At 31.6% G+C, this 24,059-nt stretch overlaps 2 protein-coding genes across 2 annotated transcripts; both read left to right on the plus strand.

Moving 5' to 3' along the window:
* The first annotated feature begins 3,980 nt into the window (after window positions 1-3,980).
* On the plus strand, window positions 3,981-7,743 carry LOC102586889 (cell division control protein 2 homolog C). The gene is made up of 7 exons (XM_006362266.2): window positions 3,981-4,504; window positions 4,586-4,647; window positions 4,737-4,848; window positions 4,959-5,052; window positions 6,419-6,488; window positions 7,167-7,305; window positions 7,429-7,743. The coding sequence occupies exons 1-7, from the start codon at window positions 4,163-4,165 to the stop codon at window positions 7,519-7,521; spliced, it is 912 nt and encodes a 303-aa protein (XP_006362328.1). The 5' UTR covers window positions 3,981-4,162; the 3' UTR covers window positions 7,522-7,743.
* Window positions 7,744-19,316: 11,573 nt separating this feature from the next.
* Window positions 19,317-20,385, plus strand: LOC102577856 (calcium-binding protein CAST-like). The gene has a single exon (XM_006362267.2). It carries the CDS (start codon window positions 19,577-19,579, stop codon window positions 20,174-20,176), a length of 600 nt encoding a protein of 199 aa, XP_006362329.1. The 5' UTR covers window positions 19,317-19,576; the 3' UTR covers window positions 20,177-20,385.
* The last annotated feature ends 3,674 nt before the right edge of the window (window positions 20,386-24,059 follow it).

Below are 24,059 nucleotides of genomic sequence, written 5' to 3' on the forward strand. Positions count from 1 at the left end.
TGAAAGTAGAGGTGGATGCGTAAATCCACATTTGTGAAAACTGACTATGCAGGTGTGGTATAAACACCTCGTTCGACATTGTTCCTCTGTAAGTTTCCCAGTTCTAAGTTTTGGCTCAAAATATCAATGACTGGTTCAACTTGAAGTTAGTTTCATGCGAGTAATACCCCAGAAATTCCCGAGGGCCTGATGTACAGTTATAGATAATTTGTTTTCTCTCCGTTTCCTCGAGTGCATATATGAATGAGTGTCACTTGTAAAATTCAAGTTTCAAACGAAGGGGAATCTTCGAGTAATTGATAAAGTTGCTGCCATGTGATTGAGGGGTAATGGGTTTAGGGTCCTTTCCAAACGTTGCATTTTGAAATCAAAACACTTCTTTTGTATTATGAAAATCCTACATAAAAATAAGGGAAAACTACATAAATTGGACCTATTAGGCAAAATATTTATCCAAATTAGATTCAACCCAATATATTTATCTTGATTGAATTCACGACCCAAATTATTTACTTGATTGCCTCCTTATTTTATTCACTGAACCGCTATTTCTTCATCTTTGATACCATCGGAGTATATATATACTCTAATAGTATCCATATATTCTTATGGTATCATTATACTCTGATAGTGTCCAGTAGTAAACACACAAATAATTAAAAACAGGGGGTACGAAAGTAAGGAACTAGCCCCTCGTAAACGGTTTCCCTTTTTGGCTAATAGTAGCTCTACTTTTGTTTCTTTTAATTTTATCATTTTAATTGTTTTTTTGTGACATTACGTAATATAATCTATTCAAATGTTATATTCATTAAAACAATAAAATATAATACAAATATACGATACATTATGAAATACACCCTCTCGTTCCTATTTACTTGTTAAATATTTCCTAATTTGATTTCTTTTTTTAATTGTCATTTTTGGCAAATCAAGAAAGGATAAATTTTTTTTGTTCCTATTATACTCTCAATTTATTAACATTGAGTTAATGTCTTTAAAAAATGTAGTGGAGAAATATGTTTAAGAGTCTGTTTGGCATTACTGCTAAAAACGGCTTATTTTTAGAATAATTTTTTAAAAATAGTTTTCTAGAAAGGTTCTTTTCAAAAAAAGCAATGTGTGTTTGACAAATTCATTTGAAAAGTGCTTTTGATAAACAATTTGTGTTGACTAATTTTTTTTAAAAAAATGCTTTTGAGAGTCAAATTACGAAAAAGACAAATATCAATGTGCTTTTAATATTAAGATTATTTTATAGAGAGAAACTATTTCAAACATCCAATACATAAACTTTAGTTATTTAAAATGTACATATTCAAATTTTCAATCAGTATTAGTGAATTTTTTTTTTGAAAAGAGGAATCTTTTTGTTATTTGTTACCTATTTTTTTGGGATTCAATCTTAGCTATTATCCTTTTTTTATTTATTATAATAACTCTAAAGTTTTTTTAAACATTCAAATTAAAATAAAATAATACGTAAATTAAGAAAAGAAAATTTTGTTGTTTGTTATTTTTTTGGGAGAGTCTAAATCTTTAATTATTTTTTTTTCTCTTTTTTTAATCCTACAAAAATATCGTTGTTAATATTATTTCTAATTATGTAAAATAATATATACAATATAATATATAAATAATATAAAACATAAATAAAAAATTATTATATAAAAATAAACAATAAAATTCTTGAATAAAAATCAACTAAACTTATGAGATATGTTAATTAATTAATAAAAGATATATTGACAAATATGTACATATGTAAGAGATATTTTAGTCTTGAAACTACTAATTTTTTATTTCTACTTCGCTTTTTGAAAAAAATAGAATTTTTTATATGGTTTCCAACAACATAAAAACTGCTTTTGCTTCCATTTAAAATTAGTTTTAAGAATTTGCCAAACACTTAATTTCTTGAAATAAGTATTTTTTTCTCAAAAAAACACTTCTGGCCTCCCAACAGCACTGCCAAACAGACTCTAAGTAGGCGTTTGGCCATGCGATACCATATCATGATATGGTATCGTGAGATGGAATCAGCGTTTGGACATGCAATTTTACACTGATTCCATATCATGAGATGTGATTCCATATTCTTCAAAAACCATGATATGAAATTATATGAGAATTCCATATTATGATTTGAGATATTTTAATACAAAAATTGATCCACAAATTTATATTTTGTTAAAACAACCCCACATTTATATCTACTAACCATTTATTTCATATGTAAATAAAATTTATAATCACATCATTACTTTTTAAAATTTATTATTCTCACAGACATAAAATTTATTATTCTCACCAACATATAGTCACTTTAACTCACACCAACCGATTGTTACGTAATAAATTTATTTTATGGCCTTAATAGGTGCACATTTATATTTAATGTGTAAGTTATTAGTATTTAGTTACATATTTCCTATCAACTTTGTTTAAAGAGATAATATTTATTTATGACTTTGCATTGTCTTGGAAGCACTATTTTTATTACTCTTGCAAACATTATTTTTATGAAGTGCATTCTTTAATGCTTCCAATTTATTTTATGTTCACTAAACTAATATTGATGTATTTTTTATTTGATAGGATTGTGTTGGTGCGATTGATGGAACATATATAGAAGGGGAGGTTCCTAAAGCGGTGCAACAAGCATATCGTAATCGCAAAGGAAGAACATCACAAAATATCTTATGTGCTTGTGATTTTGATATGCGATTTACCTTTATTGCTGCTGGTTGGGAAGGTACCACACATGATAGTAAAGTACTTGAGAATGCACTTGTTGAACCAACATCACAATTTCCATTTCCGCCATATGGTAACTTTAAATTACATCCTTAGAATAAATATTATTTATTTACACAAAGCTGTCTCATTTACGTCACATATGCTTTTAGTAATTCTTTATAAAATGTTTGTTGGTAGATAAATATTATGTTGTTGATGTTGGTTTCCGAAACACAAAAGGATTTTTAGCTTCTTACAAAGGACTATGCTATCATTTGTAAGATTACCGAGGAAGTGAAAGAGAACCTCAAAATCCCAAAGAACTGTTTAATTATAGGCATTCATCTTTGCGCAATGTGATTGAACGGACTTTTGGAGCTTGAAAAAATAGATTTAGAATACTGAAACAAGACATGGGCCATTATGATGTTGATACACAAGTGAAAATTGTCATAGCTTGTGCAATGTTACATAATTATTTGCGAGAATACCAAAGTACTGATGAAATATTTTTGGTCTATGAGCATGAAAATATAGTTGCGGATGATATTGACCAACAAATGGCTCAAAGTAACAATGTTGGCTCGTCTGCTCGGTCACATGATCGAGAAATGCAAGTTCAACGTGAGGAAATTGTCCGTACGTATTATGTGGGAGGATTATATTTAAAGGCTAGTACACTACCATTTATGTTCAATTATTTTTATTAAATTAAAGTTAGATGAAACAACTACTTAAGTGGAGAACAAATAGCTTTGTAATAATTTATTATACGATTTTATAAATTGTTGTTTATTTGATAAGATTGAATAAATAATTGGGGATATTTTAATAGTTTTACAACTTATGAGATTTTTATGTTTATGAGAAAATATACAACATAAAAATTCCATATCACATGTCCAAACAAAACTTCAATTTTATCTCATGATACCATATCATGATACCATATCATGATTCCATATCATGATACCATATCATGATTCCATATCATGATACCATATCATGATTCCATATCATGATACCATATCGCATGGCCAAACGGGCCCTAAGACTATATCAATTAATAGATATAAAATGATAAACTCCTATGACCTAGGTTGGTGACCTTCATTGCACTTTGGAGGGGTGCCCGCCTAAGGTCGGCCCAAGTGGTCGGTCCTACGTCATAAAAAAATAAAATATTAATTGTTATTTTCTTAACAGGTGTATCAAATAAAAATTTGACGGAATGGACGATGAGTAATACGTAACAATGATAAATAGAGTGAACTAGTCAACATTATTTATAGGAGGCGGTAGCATTTGTAGCAATTTGAAATTCAAAACAAAGAGGGGGAAACCTTCTCTGTCTGCTTTACGCTCCCCTTTCTCTTTCACTTTCCTTAAGATCTGCCAAATCAATCAACAAGCTTCATCATCAATGGAGAAATACGAGAAATTGGAGAAGGTGGGTGAAGGAACCTATGGAAAAGTATACAAAGCCAAGGACAAGGCTACCGGACAACTGGTGGCTTTGAAGAAGACTCGTCTGGAAATGGATGAAGAAGGGATACCGCCTACTGCTCTTAGAGAGATCTCACTTCTTCAGATGCTATCTCATTCTCTCTACATCGTCCGTTTGCTTTGTGTTGAGCACATTGACAAAAATGGGAAACCGATTCTTTATCTTGTTTTTGAGTATTTGGATACTGATCTTAAGAAATTCATTGATTCTCATCGGAAAGGACCTAATGCTAGGGCTCTTCCTACTGCCCTCATCCAGGTTTATGCAAAACCCCTCTTTCTTTTTCTGTGTTTGTGCTCACCCATATGTTTGATATTGATGTTTGCGTATTTGTGGCAGAGTTTCTTGTATCAATTGTGCAAAGGGGTTGCTCACTGCCATAGCCATGGAGTTCTCCACAGGTCTAACTTAGCCATGATTAGTTTAGTGTAAATTCTGGGCAATTTACTTAGTGTTAATCGACCCTTTTGTTATGTTATGTTATGCTCAGAGATTTGAAGCCGCAGAATCTTCTAGTGGATAAAGAGAAGGGAATACTTAAGATTGCTGATCTGGGTCTTGGAAGGGCGTTTACTGTTCCTATGAAGAGCTACACCCATGAGGTTGATAGTTTTTTTAATTTCTTCATACTGGAATTGCCATATAAAATCATCAGAATGATATAGAAAGTTAAGATTGTTGCTGGTGGAATAACTCATTTGCGTTTGTTCAGATTGTTACTCTATGGTACAGAGCTCCTGAAGTTTTGTTGGGATCTACTCACTACTCCACTGCTGTTGATATGTGGTCTGTGGGATGTATTTTTGGTAAGTTTGTTTGAGGTGATCATGTTGTTTACTCTGCTAGGCCAAATTACTGGTTTGATTCTTTTTGCTTCTTTAAGTTAGAAATGTTTGCTAATTCTTTACAGTATTCATGTTGTCTGTTGTTTTAAATTAAACCAAAGTTTTAGCCTTTTCTAAAATTCACTAGTTATAGCACACATCGTTTGATATGTTTATGATCTGATAATTTGACAATACTGTTTGTAGTTGATTTGAAATTCAGTTGAGACATAATTTTGTTCTAATATTAAGTAGAACATATTAGTTCTGTAGGATGGTGGTGTAAAATGTCATATCTCGGTTTGAACTCTTCACAAGAAGATGGATTTGGGCAGTTTATGTTCTTTTAGTATCACATTTGGATAAAATGTTGGAGGACTTTGGGTTGCTTTTAACATAGCTTAGGTATTAACAGAGCTTTTTGATCTCAGTGATGTTCCTTAGAAAATTGGTACATCTGCTAGGGTGGCTGAAAAACACCAGGATGGATATACTAGGAAGCGTTTGCATTGTTAGTAAAGGTTCATGTGAGGCGCGTTTAAGCTCTTAAATCATGAGAAGCTTAGGCTTGGGATCTTCTTGAGTGCCAGTGATCACGGCTATAAGGTGTATAGACATGGGCTCCTTTTGAAGTGGATGGCACTGAACAATAAATATAACTGGAAAAAAGACAAACTTTTAACTGTTTAAAAGTGTTATGAATACATTTCTTACTTATTATAAACACAACGGAATTTTGAGATTTAAATTGCATATCCACATCTATTTCAAAACTTTAGATTGGCTTTTGGACTTAATTTCCATATTTTTTTTATCTAATACCTTTGTTCATGTAGTTATCGATTGATGCTTATAGTCATTACTAACAAAAGATCACACCCATGCTTTAATTGTGTTTTGCACTTAAAGCTCTGGCAGACCTTAGAAGCTGTAATATGCTTGTTCGCTGTTTGTTGCCTTTGACAACATAGGATACATCTCTAGAAGTTCTTCTAAACAACTTGAGCTAAATTAAAATCTTATCAATGAAGACTTTTACCTTCAATATTTTTTTGTTGTAAAAGCCAAGTAATGTTGCAGAATAAATTCTTGTAAAGCACTTCCATGGAAATTGAAAATGGATTCTCATTGAACCAAGCGGTTAAGGCGAAACAGAAATCACCAATTGTGGATAATTTTCAATTTTTTTGGGTATGGGTTAACATTGACAAAGACATGGACACAAGAAAGAAAATCCTTTTAGCTCCTCTAGGGATTGGCCTAGAGGTCGAAGGAAAACTATATTTCCTGGCTAAAAGCACTCACTTTTAGGTAGGCTGTTTTAATGTGTCTTTTTTATGTGATGTAGCCGAGATGGTTCGAAGGCAAGCATTGTTTCCTGGTGATTCTGAGTTTCAGCAATTGCTTCACATATTCAGGTATGTCTATAGTTGCAAAGTTCTTTGTTTCCTGCTTGTCATTTTTGTGGGTTTGGTAGGGAGAAGGTGAACACCAACAACATTTACTATTTATATTTAACATTAGCCTTCTGCTTTGTGTAATTGCTCTTCAGTTAAGTAGCAAACACCTCAGGCTTGGGTTACTGAATACTGATGACTATTGTGGCAAAATTATTGGATTTTCAGTTATGTTTTCCACATGATTTTGAGGTGTTAGTTAGTGTTTAGGATGCTATCTAATGACCTCCAACTGCCTCGTTGATGATAGCCTGTCTTTCTAAATCTGTTCAGGCTCAAGGATTGAGTTGTTTAGGACATCCTTATGGATGTATGGCTTTTCCCTGATGAAATGAAAATCGGATTCATGTTAACATGAGAAAGATTCATGATTCCTATCTGGAAAGATATGTTGGCCATAAAGACAGCTTTTGGAAAGGGATATCACAAGTAGAACTAACCGATAGGTTAAAACGTTTGACATTTGAGGTTTTAAATCTGAAATTTTGAAGGGCAGCATCAAGTTTCTAGCACCAAAACCAATAAACTCTTAAGGAACTGAAGTTTATTATTACAACCAACTATTTTCTTTTGATAAATTTGGCTAGGCAGACAAATTGACTATCATAACTCATAAGATATGCTTGGAAATTGGTGAAGGTTGTTAGGAACTCCAACTGATAAGCAGTGGCCTGGAGTCAGTTCACTCCGCGACTGGCATGTTTATCCACAATGGGAACCTCAGAACTTAGCCTCTGCTGTTCCAGCTTTGGGACCTGATGGTGTGGACCTCTTAACGGTAAATCTCCATCTCATCTTTATATTCGTGTAATACTTTCAATTTCTTTTTTTTCTTCTCGTTCTACTGCTTTTTTGTTAGAACTAAGTAAATAATGCTGTTATATGTACTTGGTCATTGTAGAAAATGCTCAAATTTGATCCGGCAGATAGGATTTCTGCAAAAGCTGCACTTGAACATCCATACTTTGACAGCTTGGACAAGTCTCAATTCTGAGGATGCTTCTACTCCTGCAGATCACCTATAATGATCACTTGCATCACTTGTTTTAGTACGTTCTCAGTCCTTTAACGAGGATATCATCGTCTTGGTGATTTGAAATTTGCCATGTTAATCTTGTCACTTTCATATTTCACTGTATTGTTCTAGCTCTTCTAATGTATTTCTAAAAGATCACCTGTAAGAAGGCCTGTTTTGCGGCCAAGTTTAGTGTAGTTATTACAATGTTTTGAGGAAACAAAAAGGTTTATCTTCTCTTGAGGGATGATTAAGGTACAAAAAGGTTTTCGTACAAAAAGGTTTATGTAGTATGAACGAAATTATTTTTTAGAAAATGTTTTTTAAATCAACTTATTTTCTTCAAATTTAAGTAAAGTGACTTCCTTCAAAAAAGTAAGGAAATATTTTTCAAAATCATTTTGAACCTCACACTTCAACTCTCCTTCCTAACATAAGTCTTGCGTATTGATTCTCGATACTAATCCTAGCTTTGAATCCTGATTCTCAATTGAGAACCAACTCTCAACCTCAATTTGAGGCCCAACTCTTGAGTTTCGGACTTGAGTCGGATCTTGAATTAGATTTAGAGGTTGAATTTTGAATGTTGAGGTCGGGGTTGGGTACACGTTAGGGTGTCAGTAGAGGTTGTAGTCCGGGTTAGGGTTGGTGTTGAGTCGGGGTCAGGTCTTGAGTTGGGGTCTTGGGTTGAGATGGGGTTGGGTCTTGGGTCAAGTCGAGTGTTAGGGTCAAGATTGGGGTTGGGTCTTGGGTCAAGTCAGGTGTTAGGGTCAGATCTCAAGTTGGGTGTTGCGGTCGAGTGTCGAGTCTTGTTCAGGGTTAGTTCTAGAGTTGGGGTTGGATCTTGGGTCTCGGTCTCGGGTCAAGGTCAAGTATTGTGTCTTGTTCGAAGTCGGGTCTTGGGGTTAGAGTTAGATGTCGGGGTCGAGATCGAGCCGGGCCTGGATCAGGTCTTGGGTCATGGTTGAGGTTGGGTCTCTGGGTCGCGGGTTGGAGTCATGTTCAGTTCTTGGGTCGGGATTGAGTCTCGAGTCAGGTGTCGGGTTAAGGTCGGATCTCGGATTGGGATCAAGGTCGGGGTTTGATCTCGAGTCGAGTGTCGTGGTCGGTGTCGGGTCACGGTTGGATCTCGAGTTGGGTTGGGTCTCGGGTCGATGTGGGGTATCGGTCTTGGGATCGTGTCTTGATTTGGGTCATGGTCAGGGTCGGGTTCCAGTTCAAATGTCGGGTCTTGTGTCGGGGTTAGGTGCCGAATCGATTATCGGGGTTGGTTTTCAGATTAGAAACTATTTACCTTAAAAGTACTCTCTCTGTCTCTAATTACTTGTCCATTTTTGAATTGACACACCTATTAAGAAAGCAATTATTGACATAGTGAGTTTATCATTATACCCCTATTAATTATGAAGTGGATGAATTAAAAATCTAAGATTTTCAAGAAGTTGTATTGTTTTCAAAGTAATTAATTGAGGGTATAATAGGTAAAAATATTTTGTCCTTTCTTGATTTGTCAAAATGGACAAGTAATTAGGGACAACTAAAAAAAATAAAATGGACAAGTAATTAGGGACATAAATAATATTTTCTACTCTATAGCCAAAAATAAAAGATATTTTGTATAAATTGTTTTTCATTCACCAATCATACACTAGAAAATATTTTTCACTCACTAACCAAACATAAAAAAAAGGAGAAGTTAGAAATCAACTCATTTTCCAAGAAAACATTTTCCTTCATATCAAACACACCCTTAATGGATCATAGCTTTTAATATTCTATATTCTGCATCGAACATGCAATTAAGGTATTTGAGCAGAGGAACTTAGGTCCAAACTAGAGCTTTGGTGCACAGTTTTGAATATGCAAGGAAATAAAATATTAGTGAAATGGTATGGGAGACCCTTATACGTGTTCTGATTTGTCATCATGGCCTTGTACTCCGCGAAGTTTAAACCAATTATTTGTACGTGTTCAAAACCAATATTTTAAACCTCTCTATCACCGTTTGTTTCTCACTTGCTTTAACATGATTGTAACATCATACTATTCAATAGCATAATATTTACCCTTACGTGATGAGTTTTTAATAGCCATACAAATATTGTAATCTATTTTAATTATAATTTTAAAAAATCTTATAGCCAAAAATATTTTTCAATGTCTAAGATAATCCGTCTAAATGAATATGATCACATAAAGTGAGATTGAGGTGTTGTGACTGATATTACATCATGTGGAAATTAATAATTACAAAAAATTAATGACGATAAATTAGAGAAAACAAAAACTATACTAAAAGAAACATAGAATTTTGATATCGTTTTGATCAATCTGCCTATATGTGAAAAAATTTTAATATTAAAACTATAAAAGGAATAATCTTCCAATAATTAAACTTCTCTGTATGCTATTATATTTTATATGAGAAGTAATATTTTTTATTTATAGAAGTCGAAAACTTCTCCAAGAAAATGGTATATATAGAAAGAGTCCTTTTTCTACAAAATAAACCTATTTCACCAAATTAACTGCAGTAAAAACATTATGATATAGAACCCAAATAAAATAGAAAATTCAAGACAAAGATTAAGATGAGGGAAAACTAGTAAAGGAAGTATGAAAGGAATTATAGAAAACATCATTGAGACCCAAAGGGTGGTCGTTAAGTGGTATATACTCTTTCATTCTTAATTAGAGGTATTGAGTTCGTAGCGTGAATCTAAATTTAGTCGAATTTCAATACAGATACGGAACACCAGATGGAAAATCAACAACAACAAAAAATATCATTGAGATGTGAGGAAAAATTATCACTCCTAATGCTAAAAGGAGTTGTAGCTTTACCTAATCCCCTAGGCCATAGAGTTACACCTTACAAAAACTAGCTAGTATCACATGTATACCTAGTGCATCAACTAGATGGAGTAGTATGTAGTAGTAACTTCTCCCCTACATACATAAAAATCGACTGAATTAACACCCAGCCACTCTATTAATATCATTATTAATTAGTTTAATTGACTAGCTAGACGTGTGAAGGGTTTGCAGAAATATCATATCTAACTCATCAATATACTAAAGTTGTTTCATAAATTAAAATATTTATTATTTCATAGGGAAAAATCTTTTTTTTTTGAAAAATGTTTTCTTTTAGAAATGGATATTTTCTAGTGTTTGATTGACTATAAAAATAAGCATATGGTAATTGTTTACCCTTATAAAGGCGGTTGAATTTGTAGATTACGATGGCATAAGAATACGTGAATTGAAATAACTAATTAATAGTACATGATTAAGATAGTTTAACTTGTTATTGAATTAATGTAAACAAGGCTAAAAACAAGTAACAAATTAATAAAGTGAACTCAAATAATTGAGTAAGAGAAGGGGAATAACTTGAGATCTGGTGCCAAAAACTAGTTATATCAAGGACAATTTAAGAAATTATTAAGAACAATAGTGTATTGCTGGTGAATGAATAGATATTGTTAGATGTCGAACGATGAATGAATAACTGAAGGACTATTTATTACTTAACCCTATGGAGCAACTTCCATAAAACTCGGCCTCACTCCTCTCAAAAAAGTATTTTTTCTGCTGAAAACATATTGTCAATAACTAAAGTTTACAAAACAATGAAAACGGTAAAATTAGTTTTTGGACCTAACTTAAAAGCTCAAATAGAAGAGAATATAAAGTCAAACCTCTCTAAAATAATTATTCTATTAATAAATTTTCTAAGATAAATTTTTTTTCGGTTCTGATTTGAACCAGTGGAAAAAACCACCAATTTTAATAAGATAATATTTTCAGAAGACCCCTACGTAAATATATGATTCTATTAAAATTATAAATTAACAGTTCTTTAAAATTACAAAAATATCTAAGACAATTTAGTGAAATATGATTCTAGTATTTTTAGTTAAAATTTAAATCTTGTTGAATCTAATCTCTAATTTTCTTATTGCATTCAAAAGTTTCGGTGTTGTCTTCTCGAACTACACCAAAAAATTGTGAAGAGTTCTAGACACGATAAGTGTTTCTTTATGCGTAACTGATTCCAAATGTATTGTATCGTCTTCAACTTCATCATCAACATTGTTTTCTTCGATGATAACCATAATTTCTTTTAAGGTCTGGACCTTTGAACATGAATCATTTTCACTTGGTTAATTTATCAGAATATTGATATCCATTTTATTGCGATACCGAGATTATTAATCATGACCTCAAATTCATGAATACCATTTTCAAAAGAGGATTCATTTAAATTCCTTAGGTTTCATCTCCTAAACGATGTAATTAAAATTGCATTCTTTAAATTAATAAATATTAATTATCGATAAAAACTAATTTTATCAAGAAAGATATTTTAGGAAAAAGAAAACGAAAGGCAACATGGGGACACATTCTTCCTCTCAATGTGCTTGTCTTTGTCATAAAGGACCAGACAGAAATTGCAAATCAAATGTGACAAATTCTAGAAAAGTTAAGAGTATGAAATTAAAAAAAGCTAAAAGCATTAATTATTACGCGTTCTTCTTAGCTCTGAATAATTAATTACTCGATTTCTTGGTCCTAAATAAATGTAACCTTTATGGTGTGACATAAATTTGTAAGAAAGTTAGTTAATGACATTATTAAAAGATAATTTGGCAATATTACGCTTTACTTCTTCACAAAGTCTTCTTTAAAGCTATAGATAGTTGAAAATTCCATTAATGAGAAGGATAATTTTTAATAATTAAATAAATTAATACATTTTTAAACTTTGAAAAATCCATTTATTTTGGATCGTAGAAAAAGTGTCAGAAATTCATTTAGTTTGGAGGGGATGGCTCCTTCCTAACTTGGTCCTTATTGATTTGATACATCTTTAAGAAATTTTTAATTAGAAGTGTATTTTTTAAATTAACCTTATTAATGATCCTTTGGAACTCTAAATTTGACTACAACTACTTTATATAGTTATTTACGTACTCTGTCTCAATTTATATGACTTACTTTCATTTTTACTCAAACCTAAAATAATGACATATTTATATATTTAGTAATAATTCAACTTTAAAATATCTATTTAATCTCTAATGAAATGATTCATGATCGCGTCATACTAACATCTATAATTTATTTTAATTAAATTAATTTACACCATAATTTTTTTTTAAATTCTTTTTTTCTTAAACTTCGTATCAAATCAAATTATATCATACAGTACAGATCAAGATTGAGGGAGTATTAAAACTCTCATTATTTGCTACAATAAACAAGTAAAATGAAACAAGCAATAAATAGCTAGACTCTAACCTACTTTTCTAGAGCCTCAAGTTATAAATATAATACTTACTTCCTCTGTCCCTAATTACTTGTCCACTTTTCTTTTTTTAGTTGTCCCTAATTATTTGTCCATTTGACAAATCAAGAAAGTACAATTTTTTTTTACCTATTATACCTTCAATTAATTACTTTGGAAAAAGTGAAATTTTTTGAAAACCTTAAGTTTTTAATTCATACACTTCATAATTAATAGAGATAAAATGGTAAATTCACTGTCCATAATTATTTTCTTAATAGGTGTGCAAATTCAAAAGTGGACAAGTAATTAGTAACGGATGGAATATATACTACACAACCTATTATCTCATCCATACAAAATGCTAGAACCTATCATTCATTTATTTTGGATTAGATGGAGTAGTACTACCGCCTTTTCATATTATATTTAACTCCTATCGAGATATATTTTACTAAACTAACCTTATTAATGATGGAATTTTAAATTTGACTACAATTACTTTATATAGTTATTTAATACTAAAGGTAATATGGAAAAAAAAAAGAGGGTTATCCCTTGTCTCAATTTATTTGACTCATTTTTCTTTTTAGTTCGTCTAAAAAAGAATGACATATTTTTATATTTAGTAGTAATTCAATTTTAAAATATCTATTTAACCTAAATGATTTATAACCATATAAATATCGTCTATAACTTATTTTAGACAACAAATTTTAATTTTTTTTTTTTCTTAACTTCTGTACCAATTAGTCAAACTATATCATATACAAATAGAGACAGAGAGAGTATTAAAACTCTCTTTATTTGCTACAATAAACAAGCAAAATGAAATATCTATTTTCTGTATAAAGTCAAGTAAAATGAAACGATCAATAAGTAGCTAGACTCTAACCTACTTTTCTAGAGCCTCAAGTTATAAATATAACACTAATATATACTACACAATCCATCATCTCAATTCTCATCTATACAAAATGCTAGAACATATCAATTGTAGTAGGAGAATTATAGAAATGGAAATGGAATCATCATCAAATCTAGGAGAAAATAGATCATATAATGTTGAGGATTGTAAGTACACACGAAGACACAAGAGAAAAAAGAAAATATGTATGTTTATTCTATGTGCCTATATGCTCTTCACTATAACCTCTACTATCTTGAATTTCACTATTTTTAGGCCCAAGCGCCCTACCATCACCCTCAATTCCATCACTCTCGAGGACCTGGCCGTGTCTGTCGACGCGGCCAGGTTCAAGGTCAACCTCAACATCACCATGAATGGAAGCGTCTCTATTGAGAACCACAACAGGTAGAGACAAATTTATGATTTGCATTTGTTAGTCTTAATATATATACTATTTTGTTGTTTAATTTCATCACACACATGAACAAAGGGATTTTTTTATATGTTTTGACACTTTAAATTTTAACGGTTACTCTCTCCATTTATTTTTACTGATTCTGTTTGAAAAATTAAGATATATATTACCATTTTGTATCTATTTTACACTTATTGTTAATTTCTAATTATTTTCTATTCATTTAGTAATGACTGACTTATAATAATTAGAGGTAATATAATAAAATTATTATTTTATTTATAGCCTTTTAAGATATGTATCAAGTTAAATAGGAACAAGTAAATATGGTGGAGAGAGTACTTAATAAATTACGACTTTGGTCTTTGCAATAATTCAGTAAACGTATTTAACCTTGAATTAACTTAAATATGCATTTTAGATTCCTTTACATAATTATATGGATAAATTACTTGAGTTGGTACCTTTTAATAAATAATTACTAATTTTAGCGATACTTTTTATTTATTACCATTTATAGCAATGTATAACATTACTATGATAAATCTGTAATATGTATTAAAAGTGAATTATGTATGCAATATATATGTATTATAACTGTTTTAAAATATATTATGCTTGTTTGGTAAGAAATTGACAAAGTGTATTATAAGTGTGATAAATGTATTGTTTATCAATAAAACTTGTATTATATGTGTTTTATAGATTGTTCTCTGTAATATGTATTATAAATGTATTAAAAGTGATCAAGTAAAAAAAAATATTATTACTATAAATGGTAAATATTTTCTTAATATAGTATATTTACGTATGTTTCCCTTATTATATTATATCTAAGTTGTTGTTCAAACTATATTATCTTCGAAATATATGAAGTAACAGTCCAGTTGAGCACCATACACGATTAATTAAATGGTTTAGCAATCAATACTTTGTTTGAGTTGATGAAATTAAAAATTGCATATCAGCACAATAATTACCATTTTTCACTAGATTACTACTTAATTACCATATGATTTGAAAATAATTACCATTTCTGTCAATAGGGCCAGTTTTCAATACGAAGACATCAACCCTTATATCGAGTATGGGGGCCAAGAAATAGGAGATGTTCACATCCCGGCGGGGAAAATCGGGGCACGGACCACGACAACGATGAACTTCACGTTGATAATTAGGGCGAATCAGATATCGTCGAATCCTAATTTGTTTTCGGACGTAGTTGAAAAGGGGATGTTACAATTAACTCTTTACATGAAATTGAAGGGCAAAGTAAAACTAAATGTGTTGTTTAAAATCAAGATCAAAGCTTCCTCCAAATGCGATTTGTACCTGGATATCCGCAACGGAACTCTAGCTAACCAATCTTGTCACTCTAAGATTAAGTTATAGGTAGGGATGGCAATGGCGCGGGGCAGGGCGGGGTGGGCTGAAGTGGGTTTTTAAAAAATTAATGTGGGGCAGGGCGGGTTGCGGGTATATGTGATTTTATGTGGGTTCAAAACTTAATTTTAACTTTTTACATGTTATAAGTATGATAGAACATTATTTATTTAGATAATTTCATTAAAGCTACTAAAATATTGAAGATAATAAATGAATATGATTCAATAAAAAATAATACAATTTCTTACATGTTTCCCAATTGACCCTAAAAATAAAATTTTAAGTTACTATCCTATTAGATTAATACAATTAAATTAAAAAAATGAATTTATTTTTATGAATTTTATTTTTAGTATCAAACATAATTAGAAAAAGAAAATATTAAAAAAAGTATGCGGGGAGGGTTGAAAATGAAAAGAGTTGTTATGTGGGGCGGGGCGGTGCGGATTAAAATTTTTGCGGGTTAAGCTTAACCTGCACTGCCCCATTGCCACCCCTAGTTATAGATTGAATGTATTGAGACAGATTTAGAATTTGAAATTTATAAGTTTTGAATTTTAACATTGTAATGAATTCTTTATTTTTATTAAATGAATACATGAGTTGTGTTAAAGCGATATCGCCCCAAAATTCAACGACTAGGGGCGAGGTTGACTTCAAGATAGAGTTCCGCTGAATTCATTATAGCTTTAGCCTAAATTATGTCTATATATTGAATATTTTATTAAATATATATAAAAATTGAATTTAGGACTCAAATAATATATAAATATACTTGAGGTCCGTGTTTTATTTCAAATTTTGAATATGTCAATATCATCAACACCAATAAAAAAGAATGCAACATCACAAATAAAATAGGAAGATAGTCCCTTTCGTTCTATTTTAACTATCGTGCTTATTAAAAGTAGTTGATTCAACATAATTATTATTTTAAAAAATTAAAATATAAGTAATTATTCATTTTCATCTTTATTACTTTGAATAAATACGAAAAGAGATTAATATGATAATATTAAACTGAATAATAAATATAAGTTAATTAAATTATTAGTTTTTAAAACATGTAAAAATGATGATCAATAAAATGAATCAAAAGGAGTAAAATTAATGAATAATGAAATGTCAAATGATTCTTAGAAAAGCATATGCTTATTCTTTTGGCATTGGTGCACGCCGTCGAAGAATTCAAAGGTAATTACATTGATAAGGTCAATCGCTGACTTACTCCTTTCTTATTTTTCAAAAGTTGGGAAAGAAAAAAAATACAACTTCTAGGAGACTGCGACTATAAGCCACCCCTCACCCACCTCGTTACCCATAGTAAGAAAAATAATGTCGATTTATTTTTACTTGTCATATTTGAACTCAACACATTATTGAAAGAAATATTAGTTAACATAACTATTTTATCACACTATTTCTATTAATTAAGTATTAGGTCTTGCATTATAACAAAAGTAACTTTTAACGATAATAAATATGTACATTAACAAAGAGTGTTAAAGTCTTTATCGGATATATGCTATACTATTACTATATGCACATTAACAAAGAGTGAAAAGTTTTTCACTATATACTAATACTTGTCATATTTGAATTACATTAAAAGAGATTGAATCTTACGGTCGTATATTAAAAGATATGTTAAATATATCAAATTGTCTTTTGATTTTATGGTTTTAAACATGTCATGTGAAAAGTTGAAGTTAAACAACAATAACATACTCAATGAAATCCCACTAAGTGGGGTTTGAGGAGGGTAAAATGTATGCAGACCTTACCACTACCTCAAGGAGGTAGAGAAATCGTTTCCAAAATTAAAGACACTCAACTCAAGTGCATCGAACCCAAGTAAAAAACGAAAAAGCATAACCATTAATAAGAAAAGTAGGCTACAATTTAAAAGAAAGAAAGAAACAATAACAATAAAAAAGAAATAATAACAATCTAAAAGAAAGAAAGAAACAATAACAATAAAAAAGACAGTGTGGTAATCGAAAACACAGTACACAACATACAACAAGAACTACAAAGGTACGGTTAGTACTATGACATGCACTAACAAGACAAAACCAGCGCACGACATGCCAACCATTCACCTCAACTAACCTTCTAGGGTATACCCTAGTACGTAACCTCCACTCCTTCCTATCTAAAGTCATGTCCTTAGAAATATGAAGTTATGCCATGTCCTATCTAATCACCTCTCCTCAATACTTCTTCGGCCTACCTCTACCCCTCTAGATACCCCTACAACCAACCTCTCACACCTCTTCACTAGGGCGTCAACACACCTTCTTTGCATATGCCCAAACCATCTCAACCTTGCTTCCCTCATCTTGTCATCACAGAGGCCATTCCTACCTTTTCTCGGATAACCTCATTCCTAACCTTGTCACTCCTAGTATATATATGTCCACACATCCATCTCAACATCCCCATCTCCACAACATTTATCTTCTGAACATGTGAGTTCTTGACTAGCCAACATTCCACTCCATACAACAAGGACGGTCTAACCACCACTCTATAAAACTTACCTTTAAGTTTAGGGGTACCTTCTTATCACACAAGACTCTAGAGGCAAGCCTCCATTTCATCCATGCCGCCCAAATGCGATGTGTGACATCATCATCAATTTGTTATTTGTTCGATTTTCAATTTTATGATTTTGGTTAAACCGATTGATCACACACTAAGTTATTATAAATCATTATTTTACTCCTAATTATATAATAATCGTGACTTTAATATTTTACCAACCTTATTTCCTAAAATTTAGTATTACTTTCGGCCTTAGGCAACATGAACTAGCCGTTGTTCCTCTATATTACGACACCTTCTCTATTCTCGATACAAACTAGTATTGTCGTCTCTCTTCTCAATTTTAGATTTGATTGTGACAAAGAAAAACAACTAATCTACCATTCAGGGTGGCCCAGTGATTTGGGCTTGGGACTTCTATGTTGGAGGTCTCAAGTTCGAAACCCTTGCCAGCGAAAGCAAGGGGTTTGCCTTTTGGGTTGAGCTCATCGCACCGGACTTGCCTAGTGCAGGTTACCTCTCCTATGTGGTTTGCGAGCTATTGCATAAGAGCAGAGATTTCACCCTGTGCGCACCCAATGGGTAGCGACTGCGGATTTTTCTTGTCATAAAAAAAAGAAAGAAAAACAACTAATCTTATTTTCGCAATTTATTTAGTTTTTAGAAGGAATTCGATCAATTCTATGTTAAACAAAAAATGATCAATGCAAAAATTTGTGTTGTACTTCTACTTTTGTTACTAGTTTTATTTTATGAACATCATGCATATATTATATTATATGAGCATTTTTTTATCGATTAAACTAAAAATAAATTGTTAAAGATTAAAACAATACTCCCTCCGTTTCACAAAGAATGACCTGGTTTGACTTGGCACGAAGTTTAAGTAAATAAAGAAGACTTTTGAATCTTGTGGTCCTAAATTAAAGTTATGTCAAATGTACAAAATTTTCCTTAACCTTGTGGTCTTAAACATGCCACGTGGAAAGCAAAAAGTTAAATGTTACCAAAAAAGGAAAGAGGTTATTCTTTTTGAAACTGACTAAAAAGGAAAGGAGGTCATTTTTTGTGAAACGGAGGGAGTAATAAATATCTTATTAATAGGATTGTCAATTTAACATATTCAGCGATAAATCGATTAAAATAACATCCAACATGAGGTACTAGTTGTGCCATGTTCTCTATTAATACGCGTAACACATGAGACAAGTCAAATGCGCGGGCATCTTTAATTAGTTATGCGTTGCCTACTCCCATTTTTAATTTTAATGCCCCGCCCACCCATCATTTTCTTCTGTCAAAATCCAACTTCCCATATCTCCACACTGTTAACTGCTTCTGCAAGCTAACCACTATATTTATTCACATTTTCTTTATCTTCATTACCTCGTCTAAGTTCTAACTAGTTTACTTTCATTTTTTCTGAAAATCTGAAGAAATAAAACACTAATTTCAATCGATTCGATCTTGTAAAACAAGTCCGATGGGATCAGTGCAAGATGAGAATAAGGATGAATTTAAACAAAGTCTTACCCGGGGAAAACTCAAGCCTTCTTCCTCATCGTCGTTCCGTCTCCGTAGCCCGAGCCTGAATTCCATTCGTCTTCGTCGAATCTTCGATGTGTTCGATAGAAACCACGATTGTTTGATCAGCGTTGAAGAACTCAGCCAAGCACTTAACCTGCTTGGATTAGACGCCGATCTATCAGAAATTGAATCCATGGTGAAATTACACATCAAACCAGAAAACACTGGTCTTAGATTCGAAGATTTCGAAGCTTTGCATCTATCTCTGAACGACGTTTTCTTCGGGTCAAAATGTGAAGATAAGCTCGGGTTGAATCCGGATCCGGCACAGGATGAATCGGATCTGAAAGAAGCGTTTGATGTTTTCGATGAGAACGGCGATGGATTCATATCGGCGAAGGAATTGCAGGTGGTTCTAGAGAAATTGGGATTGCCGGAAGGAAGTGAAATTGATAGAGTGGAGATGATGATTTCGTCAGTTGATCAGGATCATGATGGTCGCGTTGATTTCTTCGAGTTCAAGGATATGATGCGTACTGTTATTGTTCCTTCATGATTTTTAGTTTCTCTTGTAATACGACATTCCCGGCACCGGAAAGTGACGTCACTTCCCGGCCGGTTATTTTTACTTGCCTTTTGTATTGGTTCAGCTGTTTTGTGTTATCTTTGTATCAAACATACTCATCGTATAATGTGAAAAATTATGCATCGTCCGTGGGATTTGATAATTAAGTTGAATCATATTTTGCTATGATATGAAAATAATAGATAAAAAAATTCTTACTCCTGCTAAAAAATTGTGAAAGTGAGAAGGGCCAAATTGAGTTTTATGGACTTTCGTTTCTCAACTAGCATATGTGAAATATTACCTAAATTAAATAAGTAGTTAAGTCACAATTTTAATTTTATGAGTTTTGAATTTTATAATAATAATTTTAAGGGCAAATTACAGAAATCACATACTTTTAAGGTAAAATTACAATTTATTCCTTAAAAGTTTATAATTACAGAAATTTCTCAAACGGATATAATAATATAAGCGATGATACATTAATCTGATGCGCGAGATACATTAATCGTTAAGTAAAATACATTACATTTTATACATGATACACTAATCTGATGCGCGAGATATACTAATCTGATACGCGAAAATAAGGGATTTTGGATATTTGTAAAATTTATAGGGGATAATGGTAATAAGTAAATTAAAAGGTGGGATTTCTGTAAATTTTTTCTAATGTTAAATGCTAATGATTGAATTGTGAATTTAATATTTGTACATATTTATTTAACTATTGTAATTTGTACATAAAAGTTTGTGTGTTCTATACTTCATTTTGAATTATTTTGCTTTCAACTAGTTAAAACCACAAAAAATAGTTTCATTAGGTAGTCCTATAGATTAATTAAGAATTTAGATAAACTATAATAATTTGCTAAAATAAGATAAGAACTTATATAATATTTTTGGACTCTTTAGCATGTTGGGATTGAAACCCAAGATCTAAGATGAATTTTAGATCAAAACCTAGAATTAGAAAATCATTGATTTGACTTAACAATTGATATTAAAATTAATCCAATTTTGAGTATTGAATTGAATTCTAGTAACTTATGGGTAACAGTAACTCGTTCATGTAATCAAATTTCAGATATCAAACCATTGGCCCCAAGGTTTGCCTACCCGTTGAAATAAAAGTGAGATTTTCAGTTTTAACTCGCTTGTTTTCCCTTCAAGGCATGACATACATGTTTTTTTTCTTGGTTTCTCATTTGGTATCGAAAGCTCGTATTGGAGCTCCGACTAAATTCAGATCGTGCACTGCAGGATCCATTGAGGGTGACACTCCCAACATAATTTTTTTTATACCTAGAGCTTGAATTTGAGACCTTTGGTTAATGGTGAAACAATTCAACCACCACACCATAACTCAGGTTGGTAGGACATACGTGTTACTTGCTTGTATGCATTTAAACCGTTTAAGTAGGCTAGTTCAATTTTGAAGTATCTAGATTAGACCATGAGGTCCTAACCTGTGTTTATGTACTAGATATTTGATGCCTCTAGCATAACAGTCTATTATATTGTGTCTTTAGGCATTGTGATGTAATTATATTCCATCTCAACTGATGTGACAAGTTTAGTTTTGCATATTCATAATGATACCATGAGTGTGTTAGGGCGTCCAAATTGATCTTGAAAAGAATTTAACTAAAACTCATGCGTTCTTGACCTCCTACAAATTAAACTGTACCGATTTTACGATAAACAAATACATGACATACGATTTCAACATAATCAAGGCACCTTCCTCCTTCCAATGTATGAGTTATTCAACAGAGACACGTACACATAAAAAGGTACTAATAAAAAAAGTATAGGCTTAAGTCATCTACGGACACTCAAAATTGTTTCCATAATTCACTTGAACACCTCAATTAAAGCTTGTACCTATTAAATACCTATTTTATTCAAAACATGTACCTATTAAGTACTTTTTGATGATATGGCATCAAAGGTGTATTACACCCTTGAGAAACGCGTGAAGCAAAAAGAAACATTAGTACAAGCTATTCAAATATTGACATGTCAACATTTTAAAAGTTGAGCAAAAATGTAAACATAAAAAAAAAAAAAAAAAAATCTTTAGCAGTTTTTCTTCCTCAAAATTCCACACCACCTTAATTTTCCATCTTTCTTCACCAGCCCAATCTTTCTGCCATTGTTCCACCTTCACCCCTTTCTATATTCTCCTTCGTTTTTCCTTTCTAATATCATATCTCCATCATCAATATCGTCATTATTATCTTTATCGGAAAACTACCTATTAAACAAATGAAAGTCAAACCAGAAAATTCAAAAGAACTGATATAAGTTTGAAAAAATCTAACTGAAAATTTCAAAACAGTTAAAGTTGTTGAAGGAAATTTAATCAAGAAAATAAAATCAGATTGGGTCAAAAGTGGAAAAATCCGGTAAACCTCCATTTTTTCCGGCAAGAATTGTACAAATCTGATTTTTTTTTGAAATTGTTAAAGAATTCAAGCCCTAAAGAACCCACAATATAAAAATTATCAACAAATTTTAATTGATGTTTGAGGAAGAGAATGAGAGAGGAGAAATGACCGTTATGATAGTGATGAAAGTTGCAAATCGGAATAAAAGGGAGAGGGTAGATGACATCTATTGTGTTGATTAAAGAAATAAATGTTGGATGGACGGGTGGGCGAACTGGTGGATGAACTGTGGTGGCGGCTGATTCCTACCGGAAGGTTTTGGGTGGGTGGGTTGTGTAGGGCTGATTTTTACTTCTCTATTATTTTTTTTAATTTATTTTTTAAAGAAATTACTCCCTCTGTCCCATTTTATATGAGGTAGTTTGACTAGGCACGGAGTTTAAGAAAGAAAGGAAGACTTTTAAAACTTGTGGTCCAAAATGAATGATAAAAATTTGTGTGGCTATAAATCATTTCATTAAGGGTAAAATAGGCATTTCATAGTTAAATTATTACTTAATATGGAAATGTGTCATTCTTTTTGGGACTGACTAAAAAGGAAAGTGAGTCATATAAAATGGGACAGAGGGAGTATAATATTTTCTTAAATAATCTTTTGAACCCAAATTACACGTGTCACAATTTAATTTGTTATTGTGCCATGTCATCGCGAGTGTAGCTCACACACTTTAAATTTTTTACTGATTATTAAAAAAATGTCAAAATGATATCAATTCTGAGGGGTAGAGGTGTTCAATAGGTACAAACCTTAGTTGAGGTGTTCAAATGAATTATGAGGACAACTTTAAGTGGTTATCGATGACTTAAGCCAAAAATATAATAAGTTAAAAGTTTTATGTCCATTATATATGGTAGGTAGTAGCTAGAAGGCCATTGTCAAGAGGAAAAGAATGCGATGAATCTGGAGTTGTTGCTTCATTATGGAGCATTCTCCCATTTATATAGCAAGGAAAAAAGGAAATTTAAATTTGATTATTATAACAAATAAAGTATTGTAATTAGTCTAATTATACAATTTTAATTTTTCTTCCTGTTGTCCACAAAATTCCACTGCTTTTCTGACAATAAATCCACAAAGTAACAAGTAATTTAAACTAATAACTTCACAGAAATGTTATTGTAATACGTTCTAGATGGTCAAATGCCTGCTCTCGTCTTAATGAGTCCCCATAAATAGACCCTTTTCAACTTTGAAAAATTATACACATATGCCAAACTTTTTTTTAAAAAAACCCAATATAATACTCTTGATATGACCGAGTCAGAATTTTTACTAAATGAGTTCAAAATATGAAGAAGTAGATATACGAAAAAAGTCAAAGGAAATTCAACATCTACTATATATAAATAAAAAGTAATTTAAAACATGTATAAACAATATGAAATCGTTTGGTAGCTAGCTAGTTTGAAGGTGAGTT

Source organism: Solanum tuberosum, unplaced genomic scaffold (assembly GCF_000226075.1).
Source record: "Solanum tuberosum cultivar DM 1-3 516 R44 unplaced genomic scaffold, SolTub_3.0 scf00385, whole genome shotgun sequence".
Taxonomy (NCBI): Eukaryota; Viridiplantae; Streptophyta; class Magnoliopsida; order Solanales; family Solanaceae; genus Solanum; species Solanum tuberosum.

What these genes read in the sequence shown, in the direction of transcription:
- LOC102577856 (XM_006362267.2), top strand. Translation starts at nt 19,577, where the DNA reads ATGGGATCAGTGCAAGATGAGAATAAGGATGAATTTAAACAAAGTCTT.
- LOC102586889 (XM_006362266.2), top strand. Translation starts at nt 4,163, where the DNA reads ATGGAGAAATACGAGAAATTGGAGAAGGTGGGTGAAGGAACCTATGGA. An exon ending in TGAAGAGCTACACCCATGAG is followed by an intron (nt 4,849 to 4,958) that starts GTTGATAGTTTT and finishes GCGTTTGTTCAG; the next exon opens with ATTGTTACTCTATGGTACAG. An exon ending in GTCTGTGGGATGTATTTTTG is followed by an intron (nt 5,053 to 6,418) that starts GTAAGTTTGTTT and finishes TATGTGATGTAG; the next exon opens with CCGAGATGGTTCGAAGGCAA.